General features: G+C 45.6%; 1 protein-coding gene across 2 annotated transcripts in view; it reads left to right on the top strand.

Annotated features, from left to right (window-relative positions):
- The window catches only part of MDGA2 (MAM domain containing glycosylphosphatidylinositol anchor 2), a 216,427-nt gene that overhangs the window by 175,982 nt on the left and 17,601 nt on the right, over window positions 1–22,844 (top strand). For both annotated transcript variants that reach the window (XM_071426035.1, XM_071426036.1), the window contains 3 exons: window positions 5,475–5,623; window positions 17,590–17,767; window positions 20,383–20,403. In XM_071426035.1, the coding sequence (XP_071282136.1) occupies window positions 5,475–5,623; window positions 17,590–17,767; window positions 20,383–20,403 (348 nt within the window). The remainder of the gene's footprint in view (window positions 1–5,474; window positions 5,624–17,589; window positions 17,768–20,382; window positions 20,404–22,844) is intronic.

Here is a 22,844-nt window from a genome sequence, read left to right as displayed (position 1 = left end):
TGTTCAGGACAATTCTCCAGCTTTTAGACCCCAGTGGAGCTTGAGATGGAGCAGCTGGAGTGACTTTTTCCCTTTGCTTGGTTTCTCTAATTCAGTGCCACAGAGATTTCATCCCATTTTTGACCTTACACTGGTACAGGGCTGGTGGAAAATGTTTGGATGTTTGGATTCACTGCCTGGAGGGATTGAATGCTGCACAAAAAATGCTCATGACTGAAAATGTTCCCCTGGAGAGGAGAAGGCTCCAGGGAGAGCTCAGAGCCCCTGGCAGGGCCTGAAGGGGCTCCAGGAGAGCTGGAGAGGGACTGGGGACAAGGGATGGAGGGACAGGGCACAGGGAATGGCTTTAGGCTGGAAAAGGGGAGGTTTAGGTTGGATACTGGGAAGGAATTCCTGGCTGAGAGGGTGGGGAGATGTTGGGATGGAATTCCCAGAAGCTGCCCTGGATCCCTGGCAGTGCCCAAGGCCCTGCACCCAGGGACACACAGGGACAGACAGGGACAGACTGGGACAGACAGGGGGACACATGGGGACACCCAGGGCTGAGGCCCCCCTCAGCTGGGGCTCCTCTCCAGGCTGAGCAGCCCCAGCTCCCTCAGCCTTTCCTGGGCACAGAGATTCTCCAGCCCTTCCTCATCCTCACACCCCTCCTCTGGACCAGATCCAGGAGCTCCAGGTCCCTCCTGTCCTGCTGATCCCAGAGCTGGACACAGGAGCCCCAAGGATGAAACTCCACAAACTCTGGACCACCTGGGCTTTGAGGTGTGAGGCCCATTGAGAGCTGAGATCCCAGAAACCTCCCCCATTCCTGTCATCCCAGCTAAAAATGATCTTCCCACTCCAAAATCCACATTGTGCCAACCTCCAGGCTCCCGACCACAAGCTGAACTTCCCGTGTGACACAACCCAACTCCTGCTTCCATCCAAGCTCTGGGAAGCCTCAGAGAAACCAACAAACCAACATCCTCACCTCCCTCCCCTGGATGATATCCAGGAGCTCCAGGTCCCTCCTCTCCTGTTAGGGAAGATGAAACAGGAGAGCCTTATGAATATGATTGCCTGGCAAAAGATTTAGAGAATATGGAAACTATAAGTGAGATTGAAATGAAAGCAAGCTCTGAGATCCCTCAGTTACTGAACAACTGGAAAACAATGGTGTGGCCAGCTGAAGGTGATCCCCTTTTGATGGAACAACACCCTCTGATTGCAGACAGGCCCAAGGGTCAGAGCAGACCCTACAGCTTGGCAGAGGGGCCCAAAGAGGAGTTTGTAGGGTTTAAAATGTAACACAGTGTGGGAATGTAGTGATTCTTACAGGCTGTGTGTAAATGCTGTAGGATTTGTATCTTGGACTGGATTGGTTAGTGAGAATTAGAATATTCAGCACAGAAGAAGATTTATGGTATTGGAATGGGAACCTCGCTCTCTTACCCTCTCTTTTACTCTCTCATCCTCTCTCCCCCTCTCTTCTCTCAGGCCTGCTCTGAGCTGTGGCTGGCAGCTCCCAGCAGGGCCCTGCACCCAGGCCCTTTGCAATGAACCCCAAATTCCATGACCTGGCTGCAGAGGTCTCTGCTCTCCCTCCGTCCTGACCATCCTACCCTCCGACGCTCCTACACTCTCCCAAGATCCAGAGCCAAGGGATTTGGGGACAAGGGACATTTCCATGTTCCACATAGCTCCCACACTTCCAGGAGCCACCTCTGCTTTCTCTGCACTCCAAACCACATCCCTGCTTCCCGAAGTTTACCAGGGAAGCTCTCAGTGTTGCGCTGTTGAATTTCCAGCCTCTCCATTCCGGGGGTTGTTTTCACAGGGATTTGGGATAATGCAGCTCTTCAGGCGCCTCATTATTGCCCCAAAGGTGCCGATGTTGTTCAAGTGCCCCTCCTGTGACAAGTGGCTCATTATGGCTCCTCTCAGTCCCCCCCAGAGATCCCATTATATCCAACACCAGTGGGTGTGGGAAGAGGATAATTTGCATCCAGCATGAGCTTTTCCCATTATTCCCACTTCTCAGGAACAAGGAAAACAAATCGTCTCGACCGCTGCTCCCTTTTTATTCCCGCTGCAGCTCCTTTTTGCCAGCAGTGGTTTTGCTTTGCTCCCTCTCCTTGGAATATTGTTGTTTGCTCCTCCACTCCGGGCTAATGCTAGGTCCTCCTTCCCCGGGCAATTGGGAAAAATGTCTTGGCTAAAAGGGCTTTTTATGCTTGGAAAAGAAAAGCGTGGTTGGAGAGAAAAGCTGGATCAATAGGTGCCGTGTTGCTGTTTATTCCCAGGATTTTGCCTTTGTTCCTTTGCATTTGGGGGGCTTTTAAGGCATTTTTTCCTCCTCTTCTCACGGCTTTTCTGCTGATGGAAATTGTCCCATTTGGAATTTGAAATGCCTCTCATCCCTCTCTCTTTCCACCTGGGTTAGGGATAGTTTTGAGGAGGAAATCCCTAAGTTCAGGGTTTGTTTTGTCACAAACTCCTAAAATCCCAGTTAAGGGAAGAGAGTAATGAATCCATACCCCTCCCATATTCCATGTGACAGGCAGGCCATGTTTTCCAGGTTTTTCCAGCCCTTTCCCAATTATTCCCACTGCCAAATCCCTGCAAAAGTACAGATGGAAGTAGAAATATCTCAACCATTGGATCCTGGGAATGAGGGGCTGGAGCTCAACCCTGGGATCTTGGGAATGAGGGGCTGGCTGCAGTTGGATCTCAACCACTGGATTTTGGGAATGAGGTGTGGCTGCAGTTGGATCTCAGCCTTTGGATCCTGGGAATGAAGGGATGGCTGCAGTTGGATCTCACCCCTTGGATCCCGGGAATGAGGGGTGGCTCCAGCTGGAACCCTTGGATCTGGGAATGCCCAGCTGAAGTTGTTTCCTGATGATTTCCATGTGTTTTCCCTCCTTTTCCTAATGGATGGGTGAATTCTTGGCTGGCTGAGTTATTCCCTGGCTGCCTGGCCATTCCAGTGATGCCTTGGGGAGGCTGCCCTAGAGCAGAGGCTGGATGGAGTTCCAGAATAAAGCAGGGATTGATTCAAAGCATCTCCTCCATGCATCCACCTTGGGCAGCACAAGAGCCCAGCCAGGCCTGCACCCAAGATGAACCAAAATGGCCCCAAAATGCAGGGCCGGGCACGGGGTCTCTCCCTGGGATCAGTTCTGCTCCATTTGCACCTTGCAGTTCATTGTCCCATTCCAGCTTTAGCCCCTGCAGTCCCACCCTGCTTGTTTTTCTCTCTCCAGCCCACGGGGTTTGTGTCACCACATTTCTCTCCACAGAGAAAAGCAAGGCACGATTCTGCCCAAGAATATTTCTGGGTTTCACATTCTCTGACCCTCAGAGAAAGGAAAAACAATTCTTCTCTCACTTGCTGTGCCTGTGTTTGTGCCACAAATGCAATGTGGGCATTGTTCACCCACAGTGATGGGGTTTGGTTCCTGTCAGGGCCAGGTGTGTGTGTGTGTGTGTGTCAGGACTGAGGGTGACAGGCACGAGATTCTGGGCAGTGTGAGCAGAGCTGAGTGCTGGGCAGATTCAGTTTAGATGCAATGTAATATAGTGTAGAATAATATAGTATAATAAAGCAATTAATTAGCCTTCTGATAAGATGGAGTCAGATGCATCATTTTCTCCCATTTTCTCCCTGCCATGGTGATACAGTAACCTCTTGAGCTAGGTTTGATAAGCTCTCTGAGGCCTATAACACACCTAAGATAGCTCAGCCACTCTTGGAGGCATAAAAATCAGCAGGATGGCTTCTGTTGCAGTGTTGAAAACAAAGAAGTTTAATAAAAGGCAAAATAACAAACAGAGAGAAGCTGAGCTAAGTGCCAAACGTTCTTGCTCTTAGTAAAACACTTCACAAAAGCGATTGGTTTCTTTGTTCACTCCTTTTTCTAGTTAATTGCCCAGGCGGGACTTTTTGGCTTTTGTCCAATTAGCTATCCTTAAGTTTGAGGTGAAGTTCCTTATGCCTGTGAGGTGTCTTTTTCACCTAATTGAGGAGACAAACTTCTGGGCTTCTTTCCTTTTCGAGGGGACAAAGGATAGTTTGTCACTCCATCAACAGGGGACACACTCCTACACCACAGGGGTCGTCCTGTTTCGATATGTTTGTGCTCTTGGGGCTCTAAGGACTTGCAGGGTCCCTGTTGGTGGCAGCTTTATGTTTTGGAGAAATGCAGCAAAGTTTTCAAATTTCTGTCGGCGATGGAGAGAGATGGGGAGACTGACTCGGTGATCAGAATCCGATTTTATTGTGGGATACAAACGCTTATATTCCATTTCAGGGAGACTAGTAATGTGTACATCAGTGATTGGGTTAAAATCACATGCACAAACTTATGCATATAACAACATCTCAGGCTTGCAGAGTTTAATGGGATTTTCTTTTTCTGGTAAACCCGTTTGATTTAATCTTTTTGCAAACTAGGTTTGATTTTCAAAGTTCTGTTTGCTTTTGCTAAGGCATCCTGTTATCAAATCTCTCATGTCAACCAGGTCCAAAGTCCATCATCTGTCTTGTGTCCCCCAGCATTCCAACAAATTTCTAGCTTGGTACCGCCCTGTCGGCCATGGCGAGTGGCTGCTAACGGAGGCCATTTTCCATGGGAAAAAGTCATTTCCCCAGGCTCTGGGTATGAGCACAGTGGTGGCCTGTGGGGCTCTAAGGACTTGCAGGGTTCTAGCTGCTGGCAGCTTTAGTTTTGGAGAAATCCAGCAAAGTTTGCAAATTTCTAGCTTGGCACCGCCCTTTCGGCCAGGACGAGTGGCTGCAAACAGAGGCCATTTTCCATGGGAAAAAGAAGTAATTTCCCCAGGGTCTGGGTATTGGATTAAAGGCTGCCTTTGGGGCTGTAAGGACTTGCAGGATCCTAGCTGCTGGCAACTTTAGTTTTGGAGAAATCCTGCAAAGTTTGTAAATTTAACACATGGAACATTGCAGTCAGACATTGTGTGTGGCCGCAACTGGAGGCCATTTTCCGTGGGACAAAGAAGTCATTTCCCCAGGGTCTGTATATTGGATTAAAGGTGGCCTTTGGGCTCTAAGGACTTGCAGGGTCCTAGCTGCTGGCAGCTTTAGTTTTGGAGAAATCCAGCAAAGTTTGCAAATTTCTAGCTTGGCTCTGCCCTGTCGGCCAGGAAGAGCGGCCGCAAATGGAGGCCATTTTCCATGGGAAAAAGAAGTCATTTCCCCAGGGTCTGGGTATTGGATTAAAGGCTGCCTTTGGCCTCTAAGGACTTGCAAAGTCCTAGTTGCTGGCAGCTTTAGTTTAGGGGCTGAGGTTTGGATCATTTGTCCTCGGTGCCCAGCTGGAGCAGGAATTGTTTTGTCTCCCTGCTCTGTGCACAGAGCTCAGCATCCCCTGATGTGAGGCCCAGACCCACACACTAAAGCAGCACAGAATGTGAAAAACAGAAAAGCTGAACCCAAGGCATCAATGCTTTCCCTAATTCCATCTTTTCCCCAGGAAAAGCCTACGCCCCGGAGTTCTACTACGACACATACAACCCGCTGTGGCAGAACCGGCCGCGGGTCTATTCCTACAGCCTGCAGTGGACGCAGATGAACCCCAGCGCCGTGGATCGGATCCTGGCCTATCGCCTGGGCATCCGCCAGGTGAGATGGGATCACGGGGGGTTTGCCTCTGGGGCCTCCTGGGCTCCGGGAGAACTGCTGGGCCGCTAGGGAACTCTGCTTTATTTACTTTATTTTTATTTTATTTTATTTTATTTTATTTTATTTTATTTTATTTTATTTCATTTCATTTCATTTCATTTCATTTCATGTCATTTCATGTCATTTCATTTTACTATATTTTACTATGTTTTATTTTATTTTAATGTCTTAATTTTATTTTTTTATCCATTCCATTCTATTCCATTTCACTCTGTTTCATGTTATTTTACTTTACTTTTTTCATTTCATTTTATGTTATTTTATTTTACTTCAATTTATCTTATTTTACTTTTGAAACTTCATTTTATTTCATTTTACTGTATTTTATTCTTACCTTAGTTTACTTATTTAATTTAATTTAATTTAATTTTATATTTTAGTTTATATTTTAGTTTCTTTTTTGTTATTTTACTACATTTTTATTTTATTATTTCATTTTATTTCACTTTATTTTTATTTTATTTTACTTTTTTGCTTTATTCTATTTTTATCTTATTCTATTTTATTATTTAATTTAATTTTTTTTATTTTACTTCAATTTGTTTTATTTTACTTTTGAAACTTCATTTTATTTCACTTTAGTTTTTAAGTTTGTATTCTATATTATTCTACCTTTATTTTAATTTAATTTGATTTGATTTGATTTGATTTTACTACATTTTTATTTTATTATTTCATTTTATTTCACTTTATTTTTATTTTATTTTGCTTTTTTTACTTTATTCTATTTTTATCCTATTTTTATTTTTATTATTTTACTTTATTTCATTTAGTTTTAGTTTTAATTTATTTTATTTTATTTTATTTTATTTTAATTTTCCCAGTCTATTACCACAATCATCCTTCTCCATTTGCCTCCTTCCTTGGGAACCTCCAGGTGATAATTTTATGGAATTTTTCCAGCCCCCCACTGAGCTTTTCTATCAGATAATCCCCCAGATTGATCCTGAAAATCTTTCTTTGGACATTCAGCACCTGGAATAATAATTTGGGTGGGAATCGAGTGGAAGGATTCCAATGGATTTTGCAGAGGGATATTTTGGAAAATATAAGGAAGAAAATCGTTTGCTATCCCACAGATTTCCCACTGGAATGAGCTTTGGGAAACAAATCCTCAGTTTTAGCATGTTATTTATTGGGATTTGGTGTTGGGCGACTTCCCTGGAAGTTGTGGAGTTCCTGGGACACGCCCAGGGAAGGGCTCTGGTGCCAGGAGGGGGCTGGAGCTGGGATCTTCCTGAATCCAAGGAATTGGAGATGAAATTGGGGATTGTCGGAACCCAGGACATTGCTCTGGCTGCCCTGGGGGACTCCAGCCCCTGGCAGGGGCTCAGAGACCTTGGCACGGAGTCACAGACACCTGGGCCTTTGATGGTAGCCCATGGAAACAATTCCCAGCTTTGTGTGAGGAGTTACAAGCCACAAGGGTTTGAGTAGAATGGCAGTGAATTTATCACAGGGTGAAAATGGAGAATTTGGGGGTTTTAGAATGGGGGTTCAGGAGCCAAGATGGAGGAATCTGGGTGTGTCCTGTCCTTCTTCTTGTTCCTCCATCTTCTGCTGTGATGGTGGCACTTCTGGATTGGTTTGGAGTAGAGCCAGACTGTCTGACATGGGTGATAGGGATTGGAACATTATTGTAAATAAAGTACAGGTAGGTTTTAGTATAAAAAGCCAACACCACCCCAAGGGCTGTCAGTGTGCCACGAACCGACTGTCTTGGTTTGGAAAGCCAGGTGCCTGCTAAGGAAGGCAGGAGCCTCCCCTGAAATGGAGAAAATTAACCCCCCCACCCCTCCCAATTGCTATAAATTTTAAATTAAGGGGCTCTTAGGCAGCAAAAATCATGGCAGCAGGAAATAACAGTTCTTTAATAGGGAAGAAAATCAAAGGATGAAATGAACAATGCAGTGACCAAACCAACAGTGCCAGAGTCAGAGCCCAGCCTGACACCCTGTGGGTCAGGGTGCTGGCAGCAGCCCCATTGGAATTGTGGCTCAGCCCTCCTGCAGTGCCAGGGGTGGCTCTGCTGGAGCAGGGATCCTGGAGAAGGGTGGAGGCTTCCTCTGCAGATCCAGGGGAAGGAGAGGCAGCTGCTGCTCCTCTGGGCAATCCAGTGCAGAAGCCGTGCTGGTGTTCCAGAATCTCCAGATTCTATCCAGGCAGGAATGCTTGGCTCCTCCCTCTGGGCTCACATCTCCCAATGGGATGCTGTAGTTCTTATCAGCCATGCAGGGACATTCCATGGCTGTTATCAGCAGGTGTCCCCTCCCCAGGGAGGAGTGGGTGTGGAGGAGATAAGGAAAAACTGCCCAATGAACAGAAGACAGCTGCCATGCAGATGGTGATAGAGCACATCCTGCCCGGCAGTCTGGGACACCGACCTGCTGGACAGGCCTCAGCGAGTCAGAGAAAGGATGACAGAGATAAGGGAAAATAAACAACCTTGAGAACAAGAGCCAAGGAACTCTGTCTTCTTCTTCTTCTTCTGTGGTCTCGGGGCTGGGAAAAAGAGACTTTCCAACACCTCGGGGTCATCTCAACCCCAGAGACTTCATCAGGGGGTGTTTAATCTGTGTCTGTGCAACTCCTGGCGCTGCGGGGCATGAATCGGCTCTGGGGGTCCCAGGCCCTGGGAGGAATCAGGAAATTCTGGAAGGAGCTTGCTGAGGGAAAGGAATTTCTGATGGAATTTGTTGCGTTAGGAATTTTAGCTGCTTTTCCCATTTAAATTTCATTTCATTTTAATTATCTGTTTATGTAATTAATGGAGTTACTCTGTGTCAGCCTAATCCAAATATTCCCATTTTTCCTCCCCAATGCCCCATTTCTTTGGGAATTCTATCCCAGACTCTCCTCACCCTCCCAGCCAGGAATTCCTTCTCCATATCCCACTAAGCCTGGCTGAGTCACAGGAGCATGTGACACATTCCTGTCACATCCTGCTTCTCTGCTGCCACTGGGATTGAGAGGAATTCCTGTCCCCGAGAGGGATTCAGTGCTGGGAAAGCAGGACACAGGGAAAACTTCTGACATTCCAAGCACTGGTTAAGGAGAATTCCAAAAAAAACATCACTGGTAATGTTATAAATATTATTTGATAAAATAATTAATCTTGGATTAATGACAAATCAGGGAAGCCAGGAAAGGAGGGAAAAGGAATCATAAAAATAGGGAATTGTCGCTTTTCCACTTATGGTACAAGAATGGAAAGATGGGAAAGTGGGAACAGAGGTCCCCCAGGAGAAAAGGATTTATTTATTATTCATTTTATTTCAGACCCCACCTGAAGAGTAGGAATTCTGCAGATTCCTTCTCTCAGGATCACGGGGATCACATTTGCTCCAAAGGGGAAGATGTTGGCAAGCTGGGAATTTCCAGCAAATCCATTGGATTTGCTCTGGGACATGAAAAATACTGAAAGTTTTCTTCAGAACCAGTCACAAAAATTACATTTGTAGCAATTAATTCATTAAGGCAACAAAGAGAGAGTTGGAACTCCACATTTTTATTGGAATATTCCTCATAAAGGATTTTGTTTTATTGGAATATTCCCATAAAGGATTTTAATCTTTCTCCTCCAAGGGAATATTTTCTGTCCCAAAGATTTCCCTGCACGCATTGATTTTGGAAATCTAAAGAGGCTTTGTTGGGTTTTCTTTGTGGAATAAGGGAGGAAAAATTTGGCCAAAAAAAAAAAAAAAAAGAGATTGTGACATGCAGGGACACGTTTTTCATTGATGTTCCTGGCATTGGGAAATTACATTAGAGCAGGAATGGTTGTGATTCCCAATTTCCACTTTTCAGGGCTGATTCCTCCTGTGCTGCTTCTTCACAGCTCTGAGGCTGCATTTGCAAACAGCAAGGTGAGGTTTGGACCAGGTCAGCTCCTGCCAACTTAAAACTGGTTCTAAGCTTCAGATGGATCAGGAAAATATTTATGGATCATGCTGAAAATTAAATTTTTGCTAATTTTGACTTAAGGAGTTCAGAGCTGGGAGTTGGAACTCCTGTGGGGAAAGGCTGGGAGAGCTGGGAATGTTCCCCTGGAGAGGAGAAGGCTCCAGGGAGAGCTCAGAGCCCCTGGCAGGGCCTGAAGGGGCTCCAGGAGAGCTGGAGAGGGACTGGGGACAAGGGATGGAGGGACAGGAGCCAGGGAATGGCTGCCAGTGCCAGAGGGCAGGGATGGGTGGGAGATTGGGAACTGGGAATTCCTGGCTGGGCTGGGATTGCCAGAGCAGCTGTGGCTGCCCCTGGATCCCTGGCAGTGCCCAAGGCCAGGCTGGACACTGGGGCACCCTGGGACAGTGGGAGGTGTCCCTGCCCATCCAGGAAGGGATTTAAGGTCTCCTCAAGTGTCCATGGGGAATATGCCGTAAAATTCACAGGTGACACCATCGGAACCCCAGGTCTGGATCCTAGAGCAGCTCAGGAGGTTCCAAATCCTCCTGCATGGAGCATTTATGGAAAAGGAGCTGGAAGGGTTCCACCAGAATCATCAAGTCCAAGTCCTGGAGTTGCCTTTGAGAGTCTTTGGGCTCTGTGAGTCTCCTGGTGGGACCTCACTTCTTCTGCCAGTGGCACACTGGGATTTGCTTTGGGACTTATTTGGTGGCCAAAGGAATCAGCCATAAAACTGGGACATGTGGCACTGTCAGGACATCTGCTCTGGTTCCTAGAGCAGCTCAGGAGGTTCCAAATCCTCCTACGTGGAGAATTTATGGAAAAGGGAGTGTGGAGCACAGGGAATTTCCGTTCCTCGGGGCACTGCTGAGCACAGCCCTTCGTCTGAAGCTGAGGGACGGGGACAACCTTGGTGTCCCCTCAGGGGAACTGCCTGGACTGGGTCACCCTGAGCTTCCTTGGGAATGTGCCAAGGTGTGCCAAGACACTCCTGCACAGAAGGGACATTTTTCCATCTCCTCAAGAGCCCTCTGAAGAATATTCCAGCAGTAATGCATTTCATGGATGCATTTTTTTCATTTCAATGATTTCATTTTTTGATATGACTTCAGAATCAGTGACCCAGATCCTTCCAGGGTTTTTTCCCTTTTCCAAGCATCCCTGTGTGTATTCCCTGGCCAGCCTTTGACACTCCAGGAGCTGACTTTATTAAATGTCTAATCGTGGAATATTTAGTTGGAAAAGCCCTCTCAGACCAGCAAAACCAATCCATGTCCCCAGGTGCCACATCCACACTTCCAGGATGGCAACTCCAGCACTTCCCTGGGCAGCTTGTTCCAAGAAGATGTTTTCCAAGCATGTAAAAAATGGTCCCAAACGTCCCTCAGAGGGTTTCTCTACTCCTGGGAGTTTATCCACCCAAACTAAACCACTTTTGGGCCTCCCCTCCCAGCTCCTGCCTCATAAGCTCAGTTTGGAGCAGATGTGAATGCCCTTGTGTTATTCCAGGAGCTTCACCTGGAGATCCTGGAGCAGCTCCACTCCTGCAGCTGCTCCAGCCACCTCTGGCTCCCTCTGGCACCATGTGGAGATGTCTCCTTCCCACACTTTGCCTGTCCCCAAAGCCAGATTCCCATTTCATCCCAATAAATTACAATATTTAGTGATTCCCAGCATCAGAGCAGCGCCAGGCTTGTTCCAAGAAGGTTTTCCAAGCATGTGAAAAATGGTCACAAATGTCCCTCAGAGGGTTTCTCTACTCCTGGGAGTTTATCCACCCAGACTGAACCACTTTTGGGCCTCCCCTTCCAGCTCCTGCCTCATGAGCTCAGTTTGGAGCAGCCGTGAATATCCTTGTGCTTTTCCAGGAGCTTCACCTGGAGATCCTGGAGCAGCTCCACTCCTGCAGCTGCTCCAACCACCTCTGGCACCATGTGGAGATGTTTTCTTTCTACATTTTGCCTGTCCCCAAAGCCAGATTCCCATTTCTTCCCAATAAATTACAACATTTAGCGACTCCCAGCATCCGAGCAGGTGCCTCCAGCTCTCTGATAATTCCTGTCAGCAGGATGAAAGCAAATGGAACCAGGGAGACTTTTCCAGAGCAGCCAGGAAGGGCGTGCAGCTCTGATCTCCGTGGTGGCTGCTCTCAGCAGGTGACAGCGGGTGACAGCCACGTCCCCGCAGCCACAGTGACCTAGAAAAGGAGCAGTTCTGCTGTAAAAGAGTCATAAAAATTCAGCTGGTCCCTGTAAACCAGAGAGCAGCTTGTTCCAGCTTGTTACATAAAAGATTCAAGCTCCCACCTTTCCTTCATTCCCAGCCCCGGGAGCCTGCGGTGTCCGTGCGTTGGGAATGAGGATCTCTTCAAACAGCCCCGGGTAGGGCACGGCTCTGGTGCTTCCTCCCAGTCACTCTTTGGATTTGAGTGGATTTTTAACTTCTGCTGTCACTCAGCACTGAGCAGGGATTCAAATATCCTGGGAAAGAAAGGGTTCCTGGGAAGGCTGAGCAGTCACTGGCTGCAAACGGAGATGGGAATTTTCTGTCGGTGCCATGGCACAGATCCCACAGCCCTGGATAAATGGCTATGGATAAAGGGAGTGAGGGTGTATTTATTGCCTTTCTGATTAAAGAATCCCAGAATCCCAAAATGTTGTGGCTTGGAAGCCCAGATTGCATCCCGTCCCTTCAATGGCAGGGACACCTCCCACTGTTCCAGGTGCTCCAAGCCCCAGTGTCCAGCCTGGCCTTGGGCACTGCCAGGGATCCAGGGGCAGCCACAGCTGCTCTGGGAATTCCATCCCCGCTCCTCTCTACTCTCCTAGCTGGGAATTCCTTCCCAATATCCCAACCATCCCTACTTTCTCACAGTCTGAAGCCATTCCCCTTGTCCTGGCACTCCAGGCCTTTATCCAAAGTCCCTCTCTCTGCCCCTGGGTTTGAAGTTGTTCAAAGCAAAGGAAACAACTTCCCCCTCCCAGCTCTGCAATCCCCCAAATTCCCATTTATTTACCAAATGGACTGAAATATCCTAATGCAGAACTTCCAGGATCATTCATTATCATCCCCTGGGATAGAAATCCAGGAGCCAGAGTGGTTTCTCTCCCAATTCTCCAGATTTTAGCAGATCTTGGTGCTGGAGTTCGATGTCACTCTGATAAAAGGATCCCTCCACATTTCCCACCCTGCCTTCAGTCCCAGAGCTGTTTTCCACATTTCCAGAGGATTTCATTGTTGGCTCCGTGGCTTCCTCAACTTTTCAACTTTCCCTGAATTGTTCCCATCCCTTCCTTCCTCAGATCTCAGACAATAAATCTGGCTCAGGACCAGCTGTTTCTGACACCCACATTTCTCAGCTGTCAATTTGTAGCCCATAAAAGCTGTATTTAACACATTCTGCATCCTTGGGCTTCACATTTCTTATTCCTAAAGACTTGGGTATTTTAGTTTCTAGAAAAAAAGGGGGAAAATAGATTTTTTTTAACGCATGTATCACACAAAGCCAATTACACTACATGATAAATGTTATAAAATAATGAAATAATAAAAATGAATGGGAGGAGCAAGTCCAGGAGGATTGTTGATATAATCCTGCAAGAAGAAAGTCGATTACATGCCCAGGATTGTTCTCCTGGATTAGGAATGGTTTAATTGGGAAAGACTGTGCCCACGGTTGAAAGGGCTTTAGAGCAGAAAAGGCAGGGAAAGAGCTTTACCATGGAACTGGAATATCCTCATGGAATATTTTGAGTTGGAGGCATCCCAAGGATCATCCAGCACAACTCCTTTCCTGCCCAGACCCCCAACACTCCCACCCTGGGCATCCCTGGCAGCTCCTGGAGCTCTGGCAGCCTCGGGGCCGTGCCCATTCCCTGGGGGCTCTTCCAGTGCTGATTCCACCCTCTGGGGGAGGAACCTTTCCCTGAAATCCATCCTAAACCTCTCTTGGCACAGCTGAATTTCCTCCTGTCCTGTTGAGGCTCCGTGGGAGCAGAGCCCAGCTCCCACCCGGGACACTTTTGGATCAGTTTGTCCCTGGCTCAAGCCAGGCCTCACCTGCCCAGTCTGGGCTGGGTTGGAGCTGCTGGTCCCAGTTGGATCCACAGGAGCTGGGAACCTCCTCTGCAGGAGAGCAGGGAGGCAGGGCCAGCTCCACATGGAAACACGTGCCAGGGTTTGGGGTTCTGCTGCTTGTGAAAATATTAATTAAAGAGAGAAATGAGGGAAAACGAGGGGAATTGTGTGAGGAGCAGCTGAGGGCACTGGGATGGTGCAGCTGGAGAGGAGGAGACTGAGGGGAGACCTCGCTGTGGTCTTTGACCTCATCCTGAGGGCAGCTCCAGTTTCAGTTCTCTGGGACAGGGACAAGACCCAGGGAGAGGACCCAGGGAATGTTTAGGGTGGATTTTAGGAAAGGTTCTTCCCCCAGAGGGTGGAATCAGCACCGGAAAAGCTCCCCAGGGAATGGGCATGGCCTGAGGCTGCCAGAGCCCCAGGAGGGTTTGGTGAACACCCTCAGGGATGGCCAGGGTGGGATTGCTGGGGGTCTGGGCAGGGCCAGGGGCTGCCCTGGATGATCCTTGGGATCCCTTCCCACTCAGGATATTCCATGATTCCATGATTCTCTGCCATCAAGAACAGACCATCCTTTACAGCTTGCCTGAATCCCAGATTCTTGTCACCGAGTCATTCCAAATCCATCCTTAGGGATGAAGGTGACCCAGGAGCCACTCCTCAATTTTATATTCTCACCTGGATAACTCTGATTGTATTACAGTCAGAATTATGAAAGAAAAGCAGGAATAACACAAACACTCCCTAGGAATTTTCCCTCTGTGATGTGCAAATGGAATATTTGTCCATGAACTGAACAGCCCAATTTTAGATATAAAACTTCCAAAGAAATCTCTTATTTTTTAAGGAAAATCAATCTGTGTGGTTATAAATGGCAAAGGAATTACTTTAAACATTGACACAGTTTTTTATGGAGTATCCAATGGATTAGTTGACTTCGTCATTAATTTTTTTGCCTTCAATTAACGTTGTCATTAATTAAAGATGTTTTGTCCAGCTAGCGGAGTCAGTGAAGGAATTTCTGCTGGGAATCAATAGGCCATGAACAACAGAGTGAGGAGCTGTTTATTTTTTATGAACATATATGAGCACACAAGGAATCAATCTTTAATCATCCCAGAGGATCAACTCTTCAGGAAATCCAGAATTCCAAGGCTTTAAGAAAATAGAGTTTTCCAGCAAAAGACATGGAATAAACCACCTTTTATTGGCATAAATAAAATAAAAAAGCACCCCATAAAATAAAAGAGTACCACATAAATAAAATAAAAAGCACCAGGGTGGTTCCAACCTTCTGGAATGAAAATCTGCCCCATTTACAGCCCGTTTTTGCTTTTCTGTCTCCCTTGGGAACAAAGATTCCTAAATATTCCAAGGAAAAAAGGAGTCCTGTCCAGACCAACTTTCAGTACTCCAAGTTGCCAGAGTGTGGATATTCTCTGCTTAATTAATTACAGGATAATGCAAATAAATGCTCCAGGAACTCCTCCCGTTTTTCCTCAGAGCTTCATAAATATTCCCAAACCACTGGAAATTTGTTATTCCAGCTTGGCCAAAGTCAGTTCCTCACTGCTGGAAATCCAAAATTCCAGCTTGGCCAAAGGTTATTCCCCACTGGAGTTTCATCCTTATCTTTGTGAGGAAAAGGGCTTTGATTTTGAGATTTTTTTTCTTTCAAAAATTCATTTTCCAACCAAATCCTGGTTCTTATGGACATTCCAGCTCTCGACACAGGAATTGAGGGGAAGGGTTGTGTTTCATGGTTGTTCCTTGTGGATTTTCTCTTGGAAGCCTCAATCTTGGCTTTTTAATGGAAAAAGGCACAGGCTCAGTGTTAGGGATGGGCTGCACAGGGAATTTTGGGAAGTGGTGATGAGGATTTGGCTCTTTTGCATCCAGGGGAGCCAAGGTGATTCCCAGATCTCCAAGGGAAACAGTCTTGGATGCTTCCAGCTTGGAATCAGCTCAGTGCTGGGAGTTTCCAGCACCTCAAGGCATTGTAGGAATTAAATCCTATTTTTAGGGTGTGCCGGGCTCCATTTATTTTCAATTATTTTCATATTTTTCAGCCCGGGTTGTTGGTGTTTCCCAAGTTTGGAAAGCAGCTTCTGGGATTATTGGGATTATGGCTCTATTTCAAGTGCTGGGTTGGTTTTTCCAAGTGATAAAACCAAAGCTGGGTGTGGCAGATCCTGAATTTCTTTCTTTATATCAATATATTTATATATTTATTATTTATATATTTACTTTTATATATTTGTATTTTGATATATGGATACATTTATTGCATTTTAAATATTTGGTTTATATTTTTATTTGTGTATTTTATTTTTGTATAATCTATATATTTGTAGCTTTATTTATTTATTTATTTTAATATATTTATTTATTCCACAGCAGAGCTGGAAAATCAGGGTTATTTTCCATCCAACACAGCGACAATTTTCTGTTGTTTTGGATTTTTTTTCCTTTGGTTTCCATGGTGAAAAATAAGGATTAGATCAGAGCTGGTGTTGATTGCGAGGGAAAAAGAAAAAGTCAAAATCTTTGTTGTTTCCTATGGAGAAATATCAATATCCAACCCTGGTTTTTGGAGGGATAATCCTGAAAGAAAAAATCAAATTGTTTTCCTTTCTGAAAGGAGAAAATAATGGAGATTTTATTGCTTCTGGAAAGAAAGGGCAAGAATTCAAAGCAGAGGCTGAATTTGATAGAAATTCATGCCTGGTTTGGGTAATTGCAAATTTTCGTTGTTAATTATTGAAATTCTTTGGGAAATCTCCATTTCTGTGGTTCCTTATCCAAAGATGAGGTGGAATAGGGAATATTTTTAATTTTTGTCCTAAAGTGCTCACAGATATCATTGACATAATGACATAAAACTTGGCTTTAAAAGATTAATTTTATTTATTTTTTAAAACTTTATCACCACAAACTGGCCCTTGCTGTGTGGTCCCTGACTGATGAGCATCCCAAATCCTCAGGAATGGGGGGACTCCTGTCCTAAAACACAACAAGGGCCATTGGACCTCTGGAAGAAATATTCCAAATTTTTGGTGTGGTTTGTTACAGAAATTCTCCACAGTGGGATAACTCAGGAAGTTAATTCCTTGTTGCACCTCTAATTCTTCTGGAATTTTGAAGGTTGCCCAGGTCTGCTCTGCTTTCTAAGGTGAAGAGAAATTCCAAAATCTCTGACCTTTGAATCCTTTGGATTCCAGGCTGGACAACAATTTTGAAAGGAAAAATTGTTTTTCCTTTCAAAAGGAAAGCTCTTTTAGATTTTGATAAGCCAGTTTTAAGCGTAAAACACAGATTTTTTTAAAAATTGAGAATTTTAAAAATGCCTAAAAACCCACTGGGTGCTTCTTGGTCACCACAAACTGGCCCTTGCTCCTTGGCTGTAATCCCTGCCTGCTGAGTATCCCAAATCCTCAGGAATTGGGGGAACTCCTGCCCCAAAACACATCCAAGTGGGCCATCAGACCTCTGGAAGAAATATTCCAAATTTTTGGTGTGGTTTGTTACAGAAATTCTCCACAGTGGGATAGCTCAGGAAGTTCATTCCTTGTTGAATCTCCAGTTCTTCTGGAATTTTGAAGGTTGCCCAGTGTCTGCTCCCACACACTTTTCCTGCCCCCAAACCCATCCAAGTTCTGTTTGATTTCTGTGGGGAGAGGATGGGCAGCTGGCAGGGAAGGAGTGGCCTCTGGAAGAAACATTCCCAATTTTTGGTGTGGTTTGTTACAGAACCATTCCATGGTGGGGACAGCTCAAGAAGTTCATCTCTTGTTGAATCCCTTGCTGTATTCCTCGTTGATTCTTCCGGAATTTTGAAGCTTTCCCAGGTCTGCTCTGCTTTCTAAGGCGAAGCCAAACCCCAAAATGTCTGACTTTTGGGTTTTTTTGGGTTTTTTGGATTGCAGGCTGGCCAGCAGCGCTGGTGGGAGCAGGAGATCACGGTGAACGGGAACATCCAGAAGGGGGAATTGATCACCTACAACCTGACGGAGCTCATCAAGCCCGAGGCCTACGAGGTCCGCCTGACGCCCATCACCCGGTTTGGGGAGGGGGACTCCACCATCCGGGTCATCAAATACAGCGGTGAGGACCCCAAATCCAAGGAAAAGGGGGCTGGGAATGTCCCAGGTCACCTGGAATGGCGTGGCTGTTCCAAGTCTTGGGATAATGTCATGAGCACGGTAATGAGCGTGGTCATCAAAAGGAAGGGGAGAAATGGAGAGAAAGGAGAATCACAACCTCTCATAACAACAATAAAATTCTGGACAGCCAAACGCCAAAATCCCATCCAATTTTTTGTGGGAAATAAGGAAAAGTCGGAATAAATTAATGCCAACTTCATTAAATTGGAGATTTCAAGTTGATCCTTGATGGGTTTTGAAGGAAAATCTACAAATGTTGTTATTCCCCCAGAACAAGCAGGTTTCATTTTAATGTGAATTATTGTCTTTAAAAAAAGTGACTGTTTGTGCTACTATGCAAGAATATAAAATCTATAAATTTACATAACCAATAATGGAAGGGCTTTATAAATTTCCCATGTCATGAGCGTGGTCATCCCAAAAGGAAGGGGAAAAATGGGGACAGAGGAAAATCTTCACCTCTTATAACAACAAAAATGCCAACCAAAATAATTCTGAACAGCCTAACCCCAAAATCCCATCCTTTTTTTTTGTGGGAAATAAGGAAAAATTGGAATAAATTAATGGCACCTTCATGAAATTGGAGATTTCAAGTTGCTCTTTGATGAGTTTTCAATGAAAATCTACAAAGGTTTTTCCCCCAGGATGAGCAGAATTAATTTTATTTTAATGTGAATTATTGTCTTTAAAAAAAGTGACTGTTTGTGCTACTATGCAAGAATATAAAATCTATAAATTTACATAACCAATAATGGAAGGGCTTTATAAATTTCCCATGTCATGAGTGTGGCCATCCCAAAAGGAAGGGGAAAAATGGGGACAGAGGAAAATCTTCACCTCACATAACAACAAAAATGCCAACCAAAATAATTCTGAACATCCAAACCCCAAAACCCTATCCAATTTTTTTGTGGGAAATAAGGAAAAATTGTAAATTAATGCCAGGAGTAAATTAATGCCAGCTTCATCAAACAGCATATTTAGAGTTGATTCTTGTTTTGAAGGATGAGTTTTGAAGAAAAATCTGCAAACAAAGTTGGTTTTTTTCCCCCAGAATGAACATTTTTTATTTTAATGTGAATTATTGTCTTTAAAAAAACAGTGACTGTTTGTAGTCCTTTGCAAGATTATATAATCTATAAATTTATATAAGGAATAATGGAAGGGCTTTATAAATTTCCCTCTAAAAGGTCACTCTGACAAAGATTAATCCACTTACATTTAGAAAGAAAACCACACTATCCATACATCCTGTTTCCCATATTCCCAGAAATTTAATCTTCTGTTAAATCCATCCAAATACCTATTTTTGGGGTGTTTATTTTGTGAATAATTGAATTTCTTTTTGTTTGGTTGGTTTTGTGCTGTCAAAATTGCAACGAATGCGCAAGAAGGACCTTAAAGAGGAGGTTGAAAGATCCCTAAACGTGACACTTCGATAATTCCTTGTTTATCACCATCTTCCTGCCAAAAAATTCCCACAAAATGATAAAAATCTTCCCTTAAACCCATCCCATTCCCATCCCAAACTGCTCCAGGAACCCCCAACCTCCTTTACACGTTGTCCTGCAGCTGTGCTGCTCCAAAAGTGATATTTTTGTGGTTTTTTTCTGGTTGTTTTGGAGGTTTGTTTTTTTTTTTTCCCCAGGTTTATGATGCTGAATAAATTCAGCTTAACCACCTTCATTTTCTTGTCTGCTTTTGTGCCTGGGTGTGACACAGAGCGTTGGCTTTGCTCTGCTGGGAACAATCCAAACCGTGTGACTCGAGGTGACACCTGATGAGATTTTCCATCCAAAGCCCCGCATTTAGTTACAAATCAAGCCTCAGTCAATGCAGCTGCCAGCAAGTGCAGCTAATTCCAGGTTCAATCACTCAGGGATCCTGTAAAATTGAGGGTTTTTTTGAGAATCAGAGGTAATTTGTAGGTAAAAGATGTAAAGATTGGGTTTCTCGGGGAGATGACACTGGAGCAAATCACTGCTCTAGTTTCAGGTAAAGTGGTGCTAATTCAGAGCGGGTGTGGAAAATCCAGATTGAATTTAGGATTTTGCTGAATCTAAGGCCGGGATTAAAGCAAGGAAGGGCAGCAGGAAAACCTGGAGTGATGCTCTGGCATTGTCCGATGTCCCTGTTAATTGGAGATAAAATTTAATATGGGATTTTCTGCGGATAAGATCAAATTCCAGCCCTGATCTCAGCTTCCCTTCTGCTTCCCACGTGTGAGGGGCTGTGGAAGAGGGGCCTTTTCCTAAATCATCCATCCTCAAATTTCTCCTTCTGCAAATAGAGCCACAGAATAATCCGTCCTTCAATCCCATTCCCAGGTTTTAGCATTGCACAGATTCCTCTGGATTAACCTGGGAAGCCATTCCCAGGCTTAGGATATTGTGGACATTGTGAAGGTTTGGATTTCATTCTCTTCCAGCCTCTTAAAGGGGTAAAGTAGATGAATTTCAATATTCAGCAAGGGGAAATTTAGGATAATCTGAATACTGATGAACTGAAATTTTTTCTGTTATTAATTATTAATTTTATTTTCCCTCTGTTTTCCAGCTCCGGTGAATCCACATCTCCGTAAGTATTTAAATTATTTATTATTTCATCTTCCATGCCATGAAGAAGAGTCCTTGCATTGGTTGTCCCTCACAGTTGAAAAGTACATTTGAAGTATTTTACTCCCAGTTGAAAAGTAAATTTGAAGTGTTTTACTTCTGGTTGCAGCCCAGGGGTAGCAGGAACCACCTGAAGGTGTCATTTGTGATTCCTCTTGTTCCAACAAGGATAAGGGAAGGAAAATCACAGCTCCAGCTCATCTTTCTCATTGCCCCAAAGAGTTCATCCAAAGGAAAATATTCGTGGGCTAAAGTTCAGATCCAGCTGTGGTGGAGCAGCTCAGGAGGTGTTGGGGATGCCATGGGAAATCATGGAAGGGCAGGGACACCTCCCACTGTCCCAGGGTGCCCCAGTGTCCAACCTGGCCTTGGGCACTGCCAGGGATCCAGGGGCAGCCACAGCTGCTCTGGCAATTCCAGCCCAGCCAGGAATTCCCCATTCTCAATATCCCACCTAAATCCACCCTCCTTCACCTTCAAACCATTCCCTGGCTCCTGTCCCTCCATCCCTTGCCTCCAGTCCCTCTCCAGCTCTCCTGGAGCCCCTTCAAGCTCTGGAAGATTCTCTAAGGTCTCCCCAGAGCCTTCGTTATGATTCTTGAGTTATTTCCATGCTTTTTAGGGCAGATTGAAACCAAAAAGAAGGAAGTTCTTCCCCACAGAGACCCAGGAATCGTGGATTCATTGCACAGAGAAATGGGGAGGCCCCAAGTGGATTTTGGTTCTCCCCAAATTCTCAGGACACTCAGGCATGACTGGAAATGCAAACTCTGACACAGGGGTGTCCCAGGCTGGAAATGTCAAAGTCACATTTTGTTCTTCCACTTTTCCATGGGCACCAAATCCCTGCAAACGTCCAGGCAGGAGACTGGGATGGAGCTTTGGCACATCCCAGTAAAACCACCCTGTTCCCACAGCCCCACCTCTCCCCGCTACTCCAGTCCCACCTACCCCTCCTACTCATGTTCTCCCAAACCCCAACAAATCCATTTTTTCTGTCACAATAGCATGTCCTGAAATTATTCCCACCTAAGGAATGAGGTCCAGTCTCCCATTTTTCCTGCTGCAAGGCAGAGCCATCAGGCATGAGCAGGCTCTGCTCCATCCCTCAGACTCAACTTTAAACCTTTGTGTAAATTTTAAACTTATTTGCAGAAGATCTTGTCCAACATGTTAATAATTAAGCAGGACTTAGCTCAAAGCTGCCAGGGGCTGCAGGAACCTCTCCCATGGAGCCTTAACGAGCAGGGCATGAGACTCTTGCTAATTAATACATTAAATCTAGGCTCTGATGGGAAGAAAAAAATACAATCCTAAGTGCTTCACGCTCCTCTAGGATTTTAAGATCTCAAACTAATTTTCCAAAAGTCTTGTAGGATCATGATGGAATGTGGGTGGCATCCAAATGGGAATAAGGAATGTGTCGGCTCAAGGGTGGGATGGGAAAGTTTTTCCACCAAAGCTGCAGTGTCCCCAGGGCCACTCCTTTCAGGTGGCCAAAGCCATGGAAGAATTCTGCTTTGCTTGCTTTCCCTGAAGATTTTTTGACTGGAATCCCATGGTAGGAAAGAAATCCCAGTCTGTATCCCATCCCTGTTCCCCAAGGCCACCACTGCCCCATGGCCCCAGGTGCCACCTCCATCATGGCTTGAAATCCCTCGGGGATGGGCACTGCAACCCTCCCTGGGCAGTTCCTGAGCCCCCTTTCCATGGGGAAATTCCTGCTGTGCCCACCCTGAGCTGCCCTGGCCCAGCCTGAGGCCGTTCCCTCTGCTCCTGTCCCTGTTCCCTGGAGCAGAGCCCGACCCCCCCGGCTGTGCCCTCCTGGCAGGAGCTGTGCAGAGCCACAAGGGCCCCCTGAGCCTCCTTTGCTCCAGGCTGAGCCCCTGCCCAGCTCCCTCAGGGATTCTGCAGCCCCTGCCCAGCTCCCTCAGGGATTCTGCAGCCCCTGCCCAGCTCCCTCAGGGATTCTGCAGCCCCTGCCCAGCTCCTTCAGGGATTCTGCAGCCCCTGCCCAGCTCCCTCAGCTTCTTCTGGGGCTCCAGACCCTTCCCCAGCTCCCTTGTCTGTGCTTCCTACAAAATCCCTGTTGTTCCTAAACCTGTCGGGCCGATTTCTGGTTTTATTTATGCTGTGTGAACAAAGAGGAGGAGCTGTATCCAACCAGGACAAGATTCCTGACTGGAACCTGAAGTCATGCTCTTTCTGCTTCACTTCTGGAATAATCCCATTCCCTAAATCCTGCCTTTTGATGCAATCTCTGTGATACCCTAGCAAAAAGCATCAAAAGACTTCAACTCCGAGGTGGAGCCTCACTTCTCCACTTCATTTTTTACCGCCTAACAGAAACCATTTCACGTAAACCAGAAGGATTTTAGATCAATTTGTACAATTAGAGGTCAC

Source organism: Agelaius tricolor, unplaced genomic scaffold (genome assembly GCF_023055355.1).
Source record: "Agelaius tricolor isolate 1412-34295 unplaced genomic scaffold, bAgeTri1.0.p SCAF_5, whole genome shotgun sequence".
NCBI classification, from domain to species: domain Eukaryota; kingdom Metazoa; phylum Chordata; class Aves; order Passeriformes; family Icteridae; genus Agelaius; species Agelaius tricolor.
Note: the sequence above shows the minus strand (reverse complement) of the source record. Positions and strands in the feature narration are given on the sequence as shown.